General features: G+C 43.2%; 1 protein-coding gene across 1 annotated transcript in view; it reads right to left on the bottom strand.

Moving 5' to 3' along the window:
• oxr1a (oxidation resistance 1a) overlaps window positions 1–15,702 on the bottom strand; it is a 189,070-nt gene that overhangs the window by 19,707 nt on the left and 153,661 nt on the right. Inside the window, 5 exon segments of the mRNA XM_080425407.1 lie at window positions 2,985–3,144; window positions 6,381–6,429; window positions 6,431–7,085; window positions 8,155–8,339; window positions 9,216–9,371. Of these exon segments, the coding sequence (XP_080281533.1) occupies window positions 2,985–3,144; window positions 6,381–6,429; window positions 6,431–7,085; window positions 8,155–8,339; window positions 9,216–9,371 (1,205 nt within the window).

Here is a 15,702-nt window from a genome sequence, read left to right as displayed (position 1 = left end):
CTGCTCTTGCTGCTCTCCCGCACACAATAGTGAGGACACTTTACACATCATGCGGGTCGCCTGTCATCTAGGTCAGGCCACAGAGAACAGTGTCTGGAGAAAAGTAGGAGAATGTCAGAGGGCGGGAAGCCTGAAAACGGTTTGTAATTAGTTTGCTCACACCTTACTTTGCTCCAGAAGCCTAAAAATAATGAAAAATGATTAAATGAATTTTACACGTGGATGGTTAAAAAAAAAACAGGAAGATACCTGACCCAGACGTTTGCATCTCAAATCCACAGTATATTTAGTTTTGTGGAATTAAGTCAACCATTGTTCCCACTGCAGTAAACACATTCCATAACCAACGACAGAAAGCATGCAGGTAAGCATGCCTGCTATTTCCCCGGTTCAAATGTGATTAGCCATCATGAGACGGGAGTGTGCGTGCTGTTGCTGATGCGTCGACACTCTTTCCCAGCTTAAAATACCTTGTTTTTGTCTCAAAGTATAAATTAGCCTTAACTTAAGGCCACGTGCAACCTGTATTGAATACATACAGAAGGGACCTTGTGCCGTTTAAGGACTGGTTAACCCATTCACTCCGGGAACGCATCTGTGTCATTTTAGATTGTAGCCTATAACCATTCTTTTATACTTTGGCTATTCAAAAATAGCAGATATATATATATATATATATCTATATATGTAGATTGTGTTCCCGGATTGAATGGGTTAAACAACTGATCAGATTCAGCGTCCTGATTGGCCCAATTTCCCCTGGCGCTGAGAAGAGGGGACAGAGACAGCACTGTGTTGGAGCCAGAAACCCATGACTCAGCCTCGTCAAACCAATTCCAGCTCTGCCTCAAACAAAACGGCTTTCTCAGAATATTAGCTTCTAACTAAATCTATCCTAATTAAATTGACCCATTGGTGCAATCAGGATTAACGCACTAGAACAACGTATTGAAGTACCATGTTTCCTTGGATTGAGCAGCCACCTTCCAATGTGAAGAGTGATAACCTAATTATGATAACCTGCCAACTTAGCATTCAAGTTTAAATCTGAACTGGGGGGTGGGCCCAGCCAGGCCTATTGCAATTAATTTAGATTGAAAAAACACTAAATAAAAAGGGCAGAGAGAGTTCACAAATGGTGTCTCAGAGGATATAATAACATCACTCGTCAAAACACTGGCATTGGGGGGGAAAGGTTGCATACCCTTGTTGTTGTCGGGCAGAAACCTTCTATCTCCGTATTTCAGCATTTTGTGTTTTTTTCCCCCCGTAAATTTTAATGCCCTACTTCGTAGTACAAGAGTGTCACAGAAAAGTAGTGAAAATAGCCTATGTACAAGCTCGCGATGCGACGCATTGTGAGCTTGTAGATTTGCTGTTTTCACTATTTTGGTGGTTAATTAAGTCTGTCGTTGAGTTTTATAAATATTTAACCAATGAAAAGTATTAACAAGAGCTTGCGACTAAATAATAACTACATTGGATCCAGGTTATTTTTTCCCATTTCCTGACGAGTATAGTTTTGGATGTACAAGGTTTCTGCCCGGCAGCGACGATGTGCTGTGTGCCCAAGCACTGGGCGTCTGCCTGTTTCCCTGCAGAGTCAATGAATAATAAATCACTCTGCTGTGCAATGGTGGCAGCTCAGCAGAGATGGACACAGGCAGAGCAAGAGGGAGTCTGACCCAGTGGTGGAACAAGTACTCAGAATCAGATGTTTGCCTCAAGTAAAAGTAGCAATACCACAATGTCGAAATATTCTGTTACAAGTAAAAGGCCCATATAAAAAAAAGTGCAAAAGTATTGGCATCAAAATATACTTGCTAAAGTATGAGTACTAAAATCTGTCAAACATTTTAGATGAAGTATAAAATAGTGTTTAATGTATGTTTTTGTATTAATCATCTAAAATCTGCAAAGTAACTAGTAACTTAACACATCGAGTGCCATAAACGGTCCGGACCGTTTTTGAGGATCCAAACGAGAAGTGCCGAAAACGGTCCGGACCGTTTTTGACCCAATTCTATTTTTATACGAGTGGCCCACGTGGGGCGCTAAAACGAAACTTTGACATCACCCAAGGAGTTTCTGAGAAGAAGAGGCTGGATGTGGCTCCATGTCAAAAATCCTTCCGGTCGGCGTTTTCAATGTTATCTCCTTGACTAAAAGCTTAATATCTCCATTTCTTTTTAACGTGGTGGAAACGAGCCGTTTTCGATATGCGATCACGCTGCAATGGAGGATCGCGTTGGAAATATTATTGTTCCAGGCGTTAGTCGGGACCCTCCGCCGTCTCGCACGCACGCTTTGTTTACATGCACTTCCGCGTCGGGGCTTCTACAGCACGAAACGTATAACGCAAGTGGATGGAAGAAATGCAGGCACTCAACGTATAATATTTTAATAAACCTCTGGCACCCAATGTGTTAAGGGCAATACATGCTCCTTCCCGACGTAGAAAACGTTTCTTCGGAAAGGGAGGTGACACAACTACAAACTGACGTCATCGCGAACTTCTGATGGCCGTTTTCTCAGAACTCGTGCACCCCCAGATGTCCCGACTCTCTGAACTCGTTCGGATAGCCTGTCCGAACCGGTCATTTGTTCCGACGTCGGAAGGAGCATGTATTGGCCTTAAAGCTGGCCAAAAATTGTAGTGGAGTAAAAAGTACAGTATTTGGCTCTGAGATGAAGTGGAGTAGAAGTATAAAGTATCAAAAAAGGAAACACTCAAGTAAAGTAAATGTACCTAAGAATTGTACTTAAGTACAGACTTGAGTAAATATACTTAGTTACTTTCCACCACTGGTCTGACCCAACAGACCTAACATATTTGAAAGGTTTTTCATTACATTATTATTTTTGTGGTGTTTTGTTAATTCACTCACTCCACAGATTTTCATATAAACCACTTAGACCATAAAAAAAAGATATTCCAATGCATTTTGTCAAGGTCTGGCGGGAGGCTTAAGCAAAGGTCTGACCTCTCCTGTGGCACTGAAAACCAGTACTCATGCTTCTTGCCCCGCTGGGCGTACTGCTGCATGGACGCGCTGGCACTGGAAATAAATGTCTTCTTCATGGGTTTCCCCACCCGCAGACACAGGAACTTGTGGGTCCGGTGCTTCCGCCTCTCCACAGACCCTTTATAAGGAAACAGAAATAATCATAATTTACTCAGAGGAAGGTCAAACTGAATGTGAGCTATACATAGAAATCATAATCACAATAAATGTTGAACACATTTTTTACTCTGTTTCATACGTAGCAGTAGTAGCTCAGAGCCTCTGCCTGATGACCAAAAGCCTAATTATCTCCCCCGGCCAAGGACAAATTCCCCTTTAGGCTAATGGTTAAGATGTTGATCTTTCCACGCGGTAGACCCGGGATCGAATCCCGGGCGTTACACATATACAGCTGAGTGACAAATTATAGGAAAAACCTGAGTAAAGGAGATACGAATGCAGATAAGCTTCCATACAGGTGGACTGCATGATACAAATACACAATTAACATTCTATCATGCTCTGTGGAAAGTATAAAAACACTGAGCAGGCCCTGCAGCTGACCTCCATTTTGGATCAAGATGGCAAGAGAAAAAGAGCTAAGTGACTCAGTATGAAAGAGGGTTGGTTATTGGGGCACAGATGGCAGGGGCTTCATTCACAAAGACTGCTCAAATGACTTGTGTTTGAAAAGGAACAGCGACTGAAGTTGCATATGCTTTTCGATTAAGGGCAAAGACATCAGTAAATAGGAATTGCGGTTGAAAGCGCACGTTCAGTGACCATTGTGTATGTTTGAGTGAGATATGTAAGGAAAAACAGAAGAGCAAACTCTTCCTCAGGTGGCAATGCAGGACGTGATCAGGCTGTCAGAGCAGTCCGTTGACAACTACATAGAGAGAACAGTTACAGTAGGGTTGCAATCAGTGGTGTGTTCTAGGTTTTTTCGGAGGGATACGATAATCATTCCCTGCACGAAACGCGCATGGTCGTGGAGATACGCTCGCGCGTTTTCAATGGATGAAATGGTTGGTAGAGGGCTACGCTTGTCTACGAAAAGTTTCTGCAGGTCACACTACGTATATAGCGTAACACGGTAGAACACACCACTGGTGGCAGTACATATGAATGCACATTTGAGAGTTCAGTGGTGCAAGTCTACAGCAACCGTGAAGTCAATTCTACTGACAGTAGAGTGGCTTATTTCACAAACAAAACTATAATGAAAAACTAATATTAGACAAATATAGACATAATCCAGGCTAAAAGCAACTCGGTTGCAGCTGCCAAATTCAGCTGAAAAGACAGCTGGCAAAAAATTGCTAACTGTGTTAATGTGTAACTTAATAGGCTTATAATATATCTGCTCCATCATTAGGGCACGAGTAGATCTGATGATAATTGCATTTGTGCATTCTATTAAATTAATTTGCAAATAAAAAATGAATGTGTAAATGAATGTGTTGCTCAGATTTATCCGTAAAAATTTCAATCTTAGACTTTCTTTCAGATGCAAAAGCTGTAAAACTGACTTGGGATCAAATACAAATAAAAGAACAGGTTAGGTGTGCAGCATAAGTTACCATGGCGATGTATCCAAAGTGAACCACTATAATATAACCCTGAAAACCCAGGGTTAAACCTGAAGCTACCCGACTAACCCTAAATCCTGCTTCTAGTAGATAGATACTGTAGATGTATCTATCTATCCATCTATCTAGTTAGTACATGCCTCTCAAGATCAACACAATTGAACACCTATGTTTTGGACAGAGGTTTGAGACAACACTTTTCACCATGATCAAAACACCAAATGAGGGAATTTCCTTCCAGTAGAGTTCCAGAGATTTGTACAATCTATGCAAAGGAACATTATTGAAGCTGTTCTGGTGGCTTGTAGTGGCCCCACACCTTACTAAGAAGACACTGTATGTCGTTTTTTCTTTTAAGTTAATTTCATTTTCATCAACGACATACAACTGCAAATTTGGAAATAGTAAATGTAAACTCCATCTTCTTAATACACAGTACTTGTGATGTGTTATGTATTTATGTGACCTAATTTTCTTCCTCCTGTTTACTGGCAACTTCAACTGGCATTAGTGATTTTGTAGCAAAAACAGAGCAGATGACAGACATAAGTGGAGAAACACACTCTAATTGATAGTGGCACAGAGTCTTATGCCCCTGGTACATTATCAATGGAGCATTAGAGGGGAAAAGATCTCATTGTCAGTGACACAACACTGGGACACATCCTGAGTCCTTGGCTGGACTGCGCTGCATAAAAAGCCATGATGATGGGCACAAATATATTAATCTAGTTAGACAACTCTGCTCAGTGGGACAAATTACATTTTCAAAGTGCAGTCATTGGGTATGTAGTGCAGCTTGTTTTTGAAGTTTCTCCCGTTGCCTGTGTGGGCTGAGCTAATGTGTCGAGAATAAAGGGCAGCCCTGCTGAGATGTTCGTGAATATGAACTACTGTTTCAGCGCAGCTCTCTGTGGGATAATGATGAAGAGGAAAAACAGATCTTGCTCTCTTTCTCACTGTGGGAAGAGGGGTATTTACGACATACAAACATTGACTTTTTCATCAGATAAGAAGACGGATATCGCGGCAACCATACAGACAGACTTTTTCATCAGATAAGAAGACAGATAGCGCAGCAAACCACACAGCAGTTGAACTTAAACACAGCATGGCAACAAACAGTTGTAGGAATTCAGTATTTACTGAAGTACACATGAAACAAAAAAAAACATGGAGGGAAGGCTGTAAAATGTAAACAGTTAACAGGGCCTCATTGAATGCTCCCTCTGAAGGGGTTTGTCAGCTCTCTAATCGCCACTATGCTTCCCCCTCAGGCGTTAGGTATGTATTTGTGTTGTTGTGTTTGATGGGCTTTAGCTTATCGCCTGGAGGAGAGCATGCGGCCCAGACCACAAGTGGCCAAGATCAAAGAGCCCTGTAAGAGGCCCATAAAGCCCCGCTCGCACCGCTAAGGTGATAATAACAGTCAGAATGTGATTTCCTCCCCTTTTTTATTCCAATTACTAGGGCTGAGGTGCGTGGTTGCAACGTAAAGGTTATCGGGACCTAACAGGAGACAGATGATTCAAGAAGCAGTCAGCGAGGCCAAACTTTGCTTTGAATACGTGGTTGAGTCGCAGAGTTTAAAGATGCTATTCCAGACAGGTCCTATGTTTTCCAGCCAAATAGTTTTGGAAGAGATGTCAAGTTTGCCTGAGTATTACTGCCAAAAAAGGGAGACCCTAATGACAAACAACATATAATCAACTTTTAATCACGCACACTGACTGTTTCTCTGAGTTGACGTAGAATGCACTGAGACGGGTATGTGTGTGTTTACCTTCTGCGGAGTTCTGCGTGCCCTCCTTCTGCACCTCCCCTACATTCTTTCTCCTTTTGCTCCTTGGCTTGTTGCATAGTGTCCGTTTTCGACTTTTCTGCCTCCTCCTTGACGCCCCCTTCTGGGCTGGCTGAGACCGAGAGGTCTGTGCCGGTGCCAGGGGTGGCTGAGCTTTGGGACCCTGAGGCCCCAGAGGAGCTACTGCTGGGGCCCTGGGTGTGGCTAGTACTGCTGCTGGTGGTGGTGGGTGTGCTTGGTGGCTTCTCTACACTGTGCTGCTTAGACCCCATCGGGGACCGACTCTGGTGATCACTGGCAGTGTTGGGTGGATTGTCCTCCGCTGTGGCTGAGGCGTTCACTATGTCGGGCTCCTCCGGCTGACTGACTGACCCACGCGCACTGCCCGGGGCACTCGACGGGGCCTGGGGGCGGTTGCCGCCGGAGGCTTCGACCTGGGTGACTGTCTGTACGACTGACTCCGTGGAGGCACCGGAGGACTTGTCCAGTCGGAGATCCTCGGTGGACGCCTGCTCCTCTTCCCGGATGGGTGAGAGCTCTGACTCTGTGAACACGTCCTCAGAGATGGAGCCTTCGGTGCTGCGCGGGGCCGCGCTGCCACCGTCGTTGGCCCCTGTGTCCCTCAGGCGCTGCTCTGCCTCCCTCTGCTGCGAGGGATGTCTCTCAGCTGGAAGAGGCTCCAGGTCCCTGTAAACAACAGCAGGAGAGAGAGAGGACACATGCAAATTCTATGAATTATCGATGTGTTTTAAAGTTTGATTTCCAAATGCACAATGGCAGATCCAGCACTCTCGTTAGAGGGAAAAAAAAGGTGGGCAGATGTTTTGGTTTGCTTTTCGATTTGTCACGCCTGAACGTCGCAAATTAGGTGATGTGCAGACAGACGAGGCAAAATGCCTGTATAAAAGCAGCAAACTGTGGGTTCAAAGGATTCCCAGGCGTGCATGTGTCTGACGACACCCACTCACTGGTACACTGCTGTGAAACAGGCACTTGTTGTTCAGATGAGAGTGAGAAACAGAGGGAGAGGGAGAGAGGGAGAGAGGGAGAGAGAGAGAGAGAGAGAGAGAGAGAGAGAGAGAGAGAGAGAGAGAGAGAGAGAGAGAGAGAGAGAATAAAACAGCTGAACTGGGCAGGGCCAATAAACATTTGCCATCAAGATAATGGCTCCGTCGGCAACACTCAACCAGTTAAATTACCCCCCCCCCCTTCAGATGCAATGCCCAAGTGGATCTCTGGGAGGCAGCATCAGAGGCTTTAAGTGTACATCCTTTTTGCATAAAAGGACTGGGTGAGGGGTCAGAACATAGGAGGGTGAAAGCTTAATTCATTAACCTCAGCATAAATGCCACTTCATTTTCTTTTTTTGCATGTGGGTGTTAAGAATGTGGGTATTAAGAATTAAAACTGTTGGGTTTGGCTGCTGATGGCATCTCAGTCAGGCTTGGTAACACAGGAGAGAACGGCTAGCGGTGCATTTCTGTCAGGGTGCGTGTGAGAGGGAGAGAGCAACAGAAAGAGGGGAACACCGAGAATTTAATTGAGACATAATCTTTATGTACACAGTAACATTTACTGTTTATGTAAGAAAAATGAAAAAGAGGCAGAGTTTGATGTCTCCTTAGTTCTATAAGTGCACAGTCACATATTCTGCATTCTTGCTGACTGCTGCTCCCCCCGCCAAGAGGAACTGCCTCTGCTTTACACCTGGATGAATACTACTACTACTAAGGTATTTGAGGCCATTCTTTCTTACTCGGGCAAGGTCTCTCTGATCTTGGAGTCGGTGATCTCCTTGCAGATGGCAGCGGACTGGACCTCCTCCAGAGGACACATGATGCCGTACTCCTCGCAGCCGTGGGCCTGTACCAGGGGGTCCATCCTGTGAGGGTCGAACATGATGTTGTTGGGTGTCACCAGCAGAACACCGCTCACCGCACCCTGAGATGGAAGGAAGGAAGGAAGGAAGGCGGGGAAAGTAGAGTGAGATATGGACCGCAAGTAAGGACAGACAGCTGAAGTCGTGTAAACAAGGCAAGGGAATGATTCAACTGACACAGTTTACTGATGCTACGATGAGATGTTCTATTCAACCTAAAACCTATTAAGACCGGGAACGCATTTGTGTCACTTTAGATTTCTTTGGCTATTCAAAAATAGCAGATATACAAGCTCATAGCGCGGCACTGAGTGCCGTGCTATGAGCTTGTAGATCTGCGAACATCGTGAACATTTGTGCAAATCTTTGAATATATAATTTTTTTAAGCAAACATTTTTAACTAAAATCTTTGTTTCTGAGGGTCCCTGGAACAAAATATTTTGAGATGGCGGCCAACTACATATCATTTTGGGGGGTCGTCCTTGGCATGAAAATGTTTGAGAACCACTGATATAGAAACATACGTTTTTTTCAAAAAACTGTTAGGATTTAGAAGACATTTTGTAGAATCTGAACCTCAGGCCTTAATGGGTTAATCAAGGATCATTAGGACTTTAAAATAAAAATCTCTGCTGTCGCGAACACAACTGGAGGCTACATTCAACATACATTTGATCCTGTCCTACATCAAGGAGAGGTTATTGACTAACGCAGCACTGACCACAACAACGTTTTCATTTGGAGCCAAGGACTGAATCAACAGTGGCTCAATACCATGGAGCTGTGCTGTCTAATGAGAGTCAGACAGCAGGCTACATGGACACATGTACTGCGCACGCACACGCACACACACACACACACACACACACACACACACACACACACACACACACACACGCACGCACGCACGCACACACACACAGTGAGTACTGCTCACCTTGCCGTCTGTGATGTACTTGCAGTTGATCTTGAGGAACTTCTCTGTAAGGGCCTCTTCCTCCTCGGAGGTGGATGAGACCACTCTGGACTGGCGCAGGGCCGAGAACACTGGAGGATGATGAGCAGCTTCTGGTCTGGACGGTCCATCTGAGTCCTGGAGAAATCAAGACCATTGCAAGTCAGAAAAGAACAAAGCCACTGCGTTAGTGTACCGCTAGAGTAATGTGTGCGTTCTGAAATGTCTTTTTCTTTTTCCCTGTGGGCCTGCCACGTAGATTTTTGTACCTTATGTCTGATCTCATGCACATACCTGCCGATATGTGGACCTACCGATGTGTTCCCACTTTCGCACCTTTTGTTTAACCTCATGTACATCTGTTGGTCTGCCTGTTTTAGTCCCATAAGGAACGGAGGGGGAGACAAAAATTGGGCTATGCAGTATAGTTATCTTGATTTCTTTCTCTTTGACATGGTTCTTTAATGTTAGATTTTTCTCCCTGCTCTCCCTGTCCCCCCTCTTCTGTCTCCCTTTCTGAAAAACAACAAAATGATGGAGCTTGCGCAAAAAATAATTTCGGCAGCTTCTTTACACCTGTAAAGCAGTGATGTGACAATAAAGTTGATTCTTGAATTCTTGTCTTGTTTCAGCATCAGCCAAAAAAAGGGGGAAACTACAGGTGTTCTGTATCACTGATAACTGTATAATACTCTAAAGTTCAAACCCCTGGTTTCAAACATGGAAATTAAGCACCAGTACAGTGAAACCTAAGTAGAGAATCCAAAACACAGGCTCTAATTATGTATTTCTCTAATTATGGACTCTACAAACAAATATCTTCTGCACTGGGGGACAATCAGGTCAAAAGAGGCACGTGGGAAGAGAAATGGGTTGTCGAATTTCAAGCTTAAATGAATGTGCATCCTCCGTTTAGATTAATCATGGTAATTAGGTGAAAAATATTCTTATGAAACTGAAGCATTAATCATTACGTTCTTTCACAACTTGATGCCCAGTTAGCGTTATTTAAATAGAGTCTGACATGCTCGAGAAAAAAATCTGAGATAAGCCCTTATTCTTTTACACTTCTCATATTTTAATAGAGGCTGTACTGTAAATGTAAGATGTAAGTGTGTGTTTTTTGGCTGTCTTTATTTATAAAGAACTCCAAACAGGTGCTTTACATAATACTGAAGAAATAAAAACAATAAAAAACACAACAACATGTATAAAATATGATGTGCTATGTGAGAAAAAAAGAGAACCGAACATTTTTTTTAAATTATGGACAGGCCTTCTGATAAAAGTACAATTTACGAAGTGATTTAAAAGAAGACACTGATTTAGCTGTCAGAGCCAAAGAGACCTGTCTTCAGCCTCAACTTAGTAACAACCAGCAGGTTCCTGTCTGAGGATCTGCTCACAGGCTTGTAAGGGGTTAATAATTCAAAAATGCAATTAGGGGTCAGGCCATGAAGTGCCTTGAAAGTAATCAGTAAAATCCTAGACGGGAAACCAGCTTAGGGATAAGTTCATTATGCTTCTTCATCTACAATCTGCCGCATGATGTTGCAGTGCATCTCCACAGTATAACCAGCCTGGAACTGAACTACGTTATTGCCCGTGAATGTTGACAGATCCTGTATAAAGCCCTTATGTTGCCATGTCTTTGTCTACACAAATGTGAGTGTGCAATCTGGCCACAGATGGTATGCCTGCTTGGCTGCAAGCACAAGGCGTGGTGGGCTGGGCGATGCTTCCACCAGCAGCCTGTTGCATGGAGAATGACTTCTCTCCGAGCAAACGTCTGCAGAGCTGATTCACTGTTTGACTGCATGATGTTCAAGGGATTGCCTTAGTGACTGACCAACTACAGTAACTGACTGACTGACTCTTATCTCATTCGCAGTGGGATGAATTGTCCATATGTGAGGTTGTTAGAAGTTTGACAAAACCGGTACAGCTGGTACTAAAGGACTAAAAACATGAGTCTAATGAAAAGGCACCAGCGCCCTGTCTACGTAGTTCTTCTTGTGAAGGGGAACAGGTATGTAATGTCTTGTTAGATATGATTGTCACTAATAAATCCTGCACATTGTTAGAGGAAAGTCACTGACACACCAACATCAGACATCTTACAATACTCGTTATCACTTGCACAGTGGTGGAAAAAGTACTCAAATGTTTTACTTAAGTAAAAGTACCAATACTGCAATATAGAATTACTCTGTTACAAGTAAAAGTCCAGAATTCAAAATGTACTTGAGTAAAAGTACAAAAGTATTGGCATCAAAATGTACTTAAAGTACCAAAAGTAAAAGTACTAAATGTTTGAAAATAGCAGATCTACAAGCTCACAACGCGTCGCGATGCGACACGTTGTGAGCTTGTAGATCGGCTATTTTCAAATAGCCTAGGTATAAAATAAGGCTGAAGCGGTTGATGTATGTTTCATAATATCATAATTTATATCTGAAAAGTAACTAGTAACTAAAGTTTACAAATAATTCTAGAGGAGTAAAAGTACAATATTTGCCTCTGAGATGTAGTGGAGTAGAAGTAAAAGTATTGGAAATTGGAAACACTCAAGTAAAGTACAAATACCTCAAAATTGTACTTAAGTACAGTACTTGAGTAAATGTACTTAGTTACTTTACACCACTGGACATCTTACAATACTCGTTATCACTTGCACGTGAATCGGAGAAAGCACTTTGCTGGGTAGCTTTCGGCAAAGTGAGCCAGTTTCACTGCCCTCAAATTAGAGGCCATAGTGTGAAAGAAGCGAGAGAGTAAAAAAAAAAGGACAATGATGAAAAAGGAGGACAAAGCGAGAAAAGAGGCAGAGGAGTGAGAAGGAGTGGCAGGGTGTTAGATGCCCAGAGCGATGCGGAAGAACCAGTGAAGAGGCAGAGAAGAGCCCGGAACGCAGAACAACTGTCTGCTGTGCCCCACGCCCCCACAACCCCCCGTGCAGTCAGCAAACAGCCTGCAGCTATACTGTACTGACCCACACCAACACAATCAGCCCAGACACTGGGGGGGGGGGGGGGCAATCTGTTACAGCCAAAACAAGCCTCTCTGACAAGGAGAGAAATGTAGAGAAATGTCTAAAAATGCTGAATGTAAATCCACGCCACAAAGTTCCTCACTCAGCACGGAGAGACTAAAAAGGCAGACCGTGGATATAATCAGCAAAAAGAATAGTTTGAAGATCTGAGAGTTGTTCCAGATAAACACTGTCTGGTTTTAACCTGCAGCACTTCAGTTACCATCACACCCACTTCTGCTGGCTTCAACAGATACTGTATCCAATTGTATGTATACTGTAAAGGGGGCCCGGAACAAGGGAGGCCAATTTTACCCCGCTTCCACTTTTTTTTTTTTATGTTTCTAATTTCCGTATCCCCGCTAATGCCCCTATATTGTAACACTCACTTGCAGTAATAAGATGTTTAAATTATTCCTGTCCACTCTAAGACATCACTCTAAGACAGCACGAATATTCTGCTGCTTCCATTTGTGAGGCAATCACTTGAGGAAACTTAACGAACTCAAATGTTGCGTGAACTAATCACACACTCTGTAGCCTACTGTCAATTAAGAAAATACCAGCAGGGTGATTTTTCTGTTGAGAATTTCCAAATTATTTTCCTGCTAGACCCCTTCATTGCAGAGACTAGACACAGACCAAGCAATGTAGAGAGGACTGAAGTGATACTAGGCTGCACTCAACGTACTGTCAATGTTTAGGTGAACGTAGGTTTTTTTACTTCTTTTTTTCCGGCAACATCTGAAATCCAAGCTTTGATCTTTCTGACACACATGCAAGAATTGCTTTGAGTAGTCAAAACTGAATACAAGTCAGATTTATAGAAGATAATTGAAGGCAAGGAATGAGAAGTCAAGCTGAAGCAGCATCATGCCTTGTAAGATCAACTACTTTGTCACATGAAAACTGTCATTGCAAGGTAGAAAGCAAGCAGTGTGTGTGTGAGAGAGAGAGAGAGAGAGAGAGAGAGAGAGAGAGAGAGAGAGGCAGGCAGACCTGCCTCTCTCTCACCAGTTTATACATTCCACACCAAGGGTACAAAAAGACCCGCCCTTAGAAACATCCCACCTGCCTCTGATTGGCCAGAGCTTGTTGCTTTGTCAACAACTTGCAATGTTAAGACTTCCAATCCCAGCACCACAAAATCGAATCCCTCGCGTAGTTAGACCAAAAACAGTTACAATGGCGAAGGTGCGATTCTGTACCGATAGGGACAGAATCGTAAATTATCCCCCCCCCCCAGGCAGTGCCAGCGCCGAGCACTATTTTCCACCGCGGAGAAAAGCCGGGCAGTGCTATCCTCCTGGAATGTGATGCAGTGACTAGGGGCGAAGCAGTTCCGCGTGCGTCACAGAAGGGTGTGTTCGGTAGGCCAATCAGAGGCAGGCGGGGCGTTGTATTTTCGTAACCCTGGTGTGGAATGTACAGTATATACGCCAGACAGACAGACAGACAGACAGACTGGGGAGCATATGTGTTCAATCTTTGAAGTATAAACAATTTTGATTCTCAGTCTCCTGATTGTACAGTACCTCGGCCAGCTGAATGAGTTTGTGTTTTTATTGCTCAAAAATACAATGATAATGGCAAACCTTTCACGTACAACTTTATATCTGCATACGAACCATGATCTAATCTTTATTTATTTTTTTCCCTCTGCTGGTCCTCCAACTACAAAACTTGTTCCAGTGCCACTGAATCACACCACCATGTCTCACTTCTCAAGTGCTGGTCAGCCTCTAATCAAATGACTCATCTCAAGTACTGTAGTCCTTTCTGCAGTAAAGGTGCAAGATCACAGTGAGGTGTGATAGAGGATGACCAGGATCCTCCAAAAAGCTCAGACAATGTAGAGCTGTGAAGAGAATACCCAATTGCACCCACGCCACGCACACACAGGGCCGGACTTACCGTTGGGCTAGGGTGGGCTGCAGCCCAGGGGCCCCCAACTGGGGGAGGGGGGGGGGCTCAAATTATGATAAAATTGTAAAGTAACCCTACCGAATTAACCCAATTAAAGTAACAAAAACCCGAAATAAAAGGAAAAAAATGAATTTTTGTGTGCGCGCTGTGAAAAATTACTCTAGCCCAGGGGCCTCAACTCCTATAAATCCGGCCATGTGCACACACACACACACACACACACACACACACTTAAACGGCATACATCATTAGGCTTGCCTTGCACGCATAAACACACACCTGGGTCAAAATAAGCAGCTGGGAGTCAAAACATGTCTTCTCTCATAAACAAGCATTCCAAACATAGTCTTATCTTCCACCTGAGAAAGGGGCTTGTGTGGTAAACAAAATCACACCTGTCATATAGTGACCTACAATACTTTACAACTGTAAACATCCCTCTGGCACTGCCTTGCTGTCCATCAGCTTAGTGCTACTGTTCATTTGCTGTACCAACATTAGTAAATATTGGTCATAATTTATCAAAGTATATTGACGTTGACTAAGAGATGCAACAAAATCATGTAGGAATTCAAGTGGTTGATATTATAGGTAAGAATAATTGCTGGTTAATGGCACTGCGAGTAAAAGTAGATAATAGTGGTAAGAATGAGGGATAGCAAGCCAAAATGTATTATATAGTAGGCGTCATTGTTTAACATGATTAGACATGGGGGCCTAATTATTCATAACCTGACAGTCTGTTCTTTTCTATTAAAGCTTGTGTGCTTTTGTTTGGCTTGAAGCCTGAAAGGAGCCCACAGTTAGAGCATCCCAAATAAATTTCACTCAGACAAAATACTCAAGACTGAGTCTTAAAAAAACTGCACACATCCGCAGAAAGAAAACAAACGTGAAAGCAGGGGAGTCCGATAATTACAATGTTAATTAGCCTAGTTCCAGCCTCTGAATCGCTAGCCAGTGTAGCCACGACCATTAATGTTTTTTTATTTGTGGCGATTCAAAAGTCTAGTAATGCTGTTGAGATATTTCAAAACAACAATGGCGCTGCCATGGCAGTAAGTTGTGCGATCGTATCGAATGTGGATATTAAAACTATTGTGAATATAATCCAAGGAATAACGGTGTTAAAATTACTAAAAGTTTGTGCTTTGAAGACGACAGGTTGCAGAATAATCAACTGACATAATGTTACCGTGTCTGGTTAGTTGGTTAGCAACATATCATACTAATAGGCAGAATTTAAAACATTATGTACTAATGGAGATGGTCGTGGTTACGAAATAAACCAATGCAAGCATGATATTTATTATCCCCCACAGTGGTGGAAGAAGTACTCTGGATTGTTTACTTAAGTAAATGTAGCAATACGACCATATAGAAATAGTCTGTTACAAGTCAAATTCAAAATGTTTATTGAGTAAAAGTACCAAAGTTTTAGCATCAAAATATATTTCAGGGAGGCACGGTGGCGCAGTCGGTAGCGCTGTCGCCTCACAGCTAGAAGGTCCT

Source organism: Gymnoscopelus braueri, assembly GCF_963280865.1.
Source record: "Gymnoscopelus braueri genome assembly, chromosome: 4".
Classification (NCBI taxonomy): Eukaryota; Metazoa; Chordata; class Actinopteri; order Myctophiformes; family Myctophidae; genus Gymnoscopelus; species Gymnoscopelus braueri.
The sequence above is the reverse complement of the archived record's forward strand: the minus strand, read 5'-3'. Positions and strand labels throughout refer to the sequence as shown.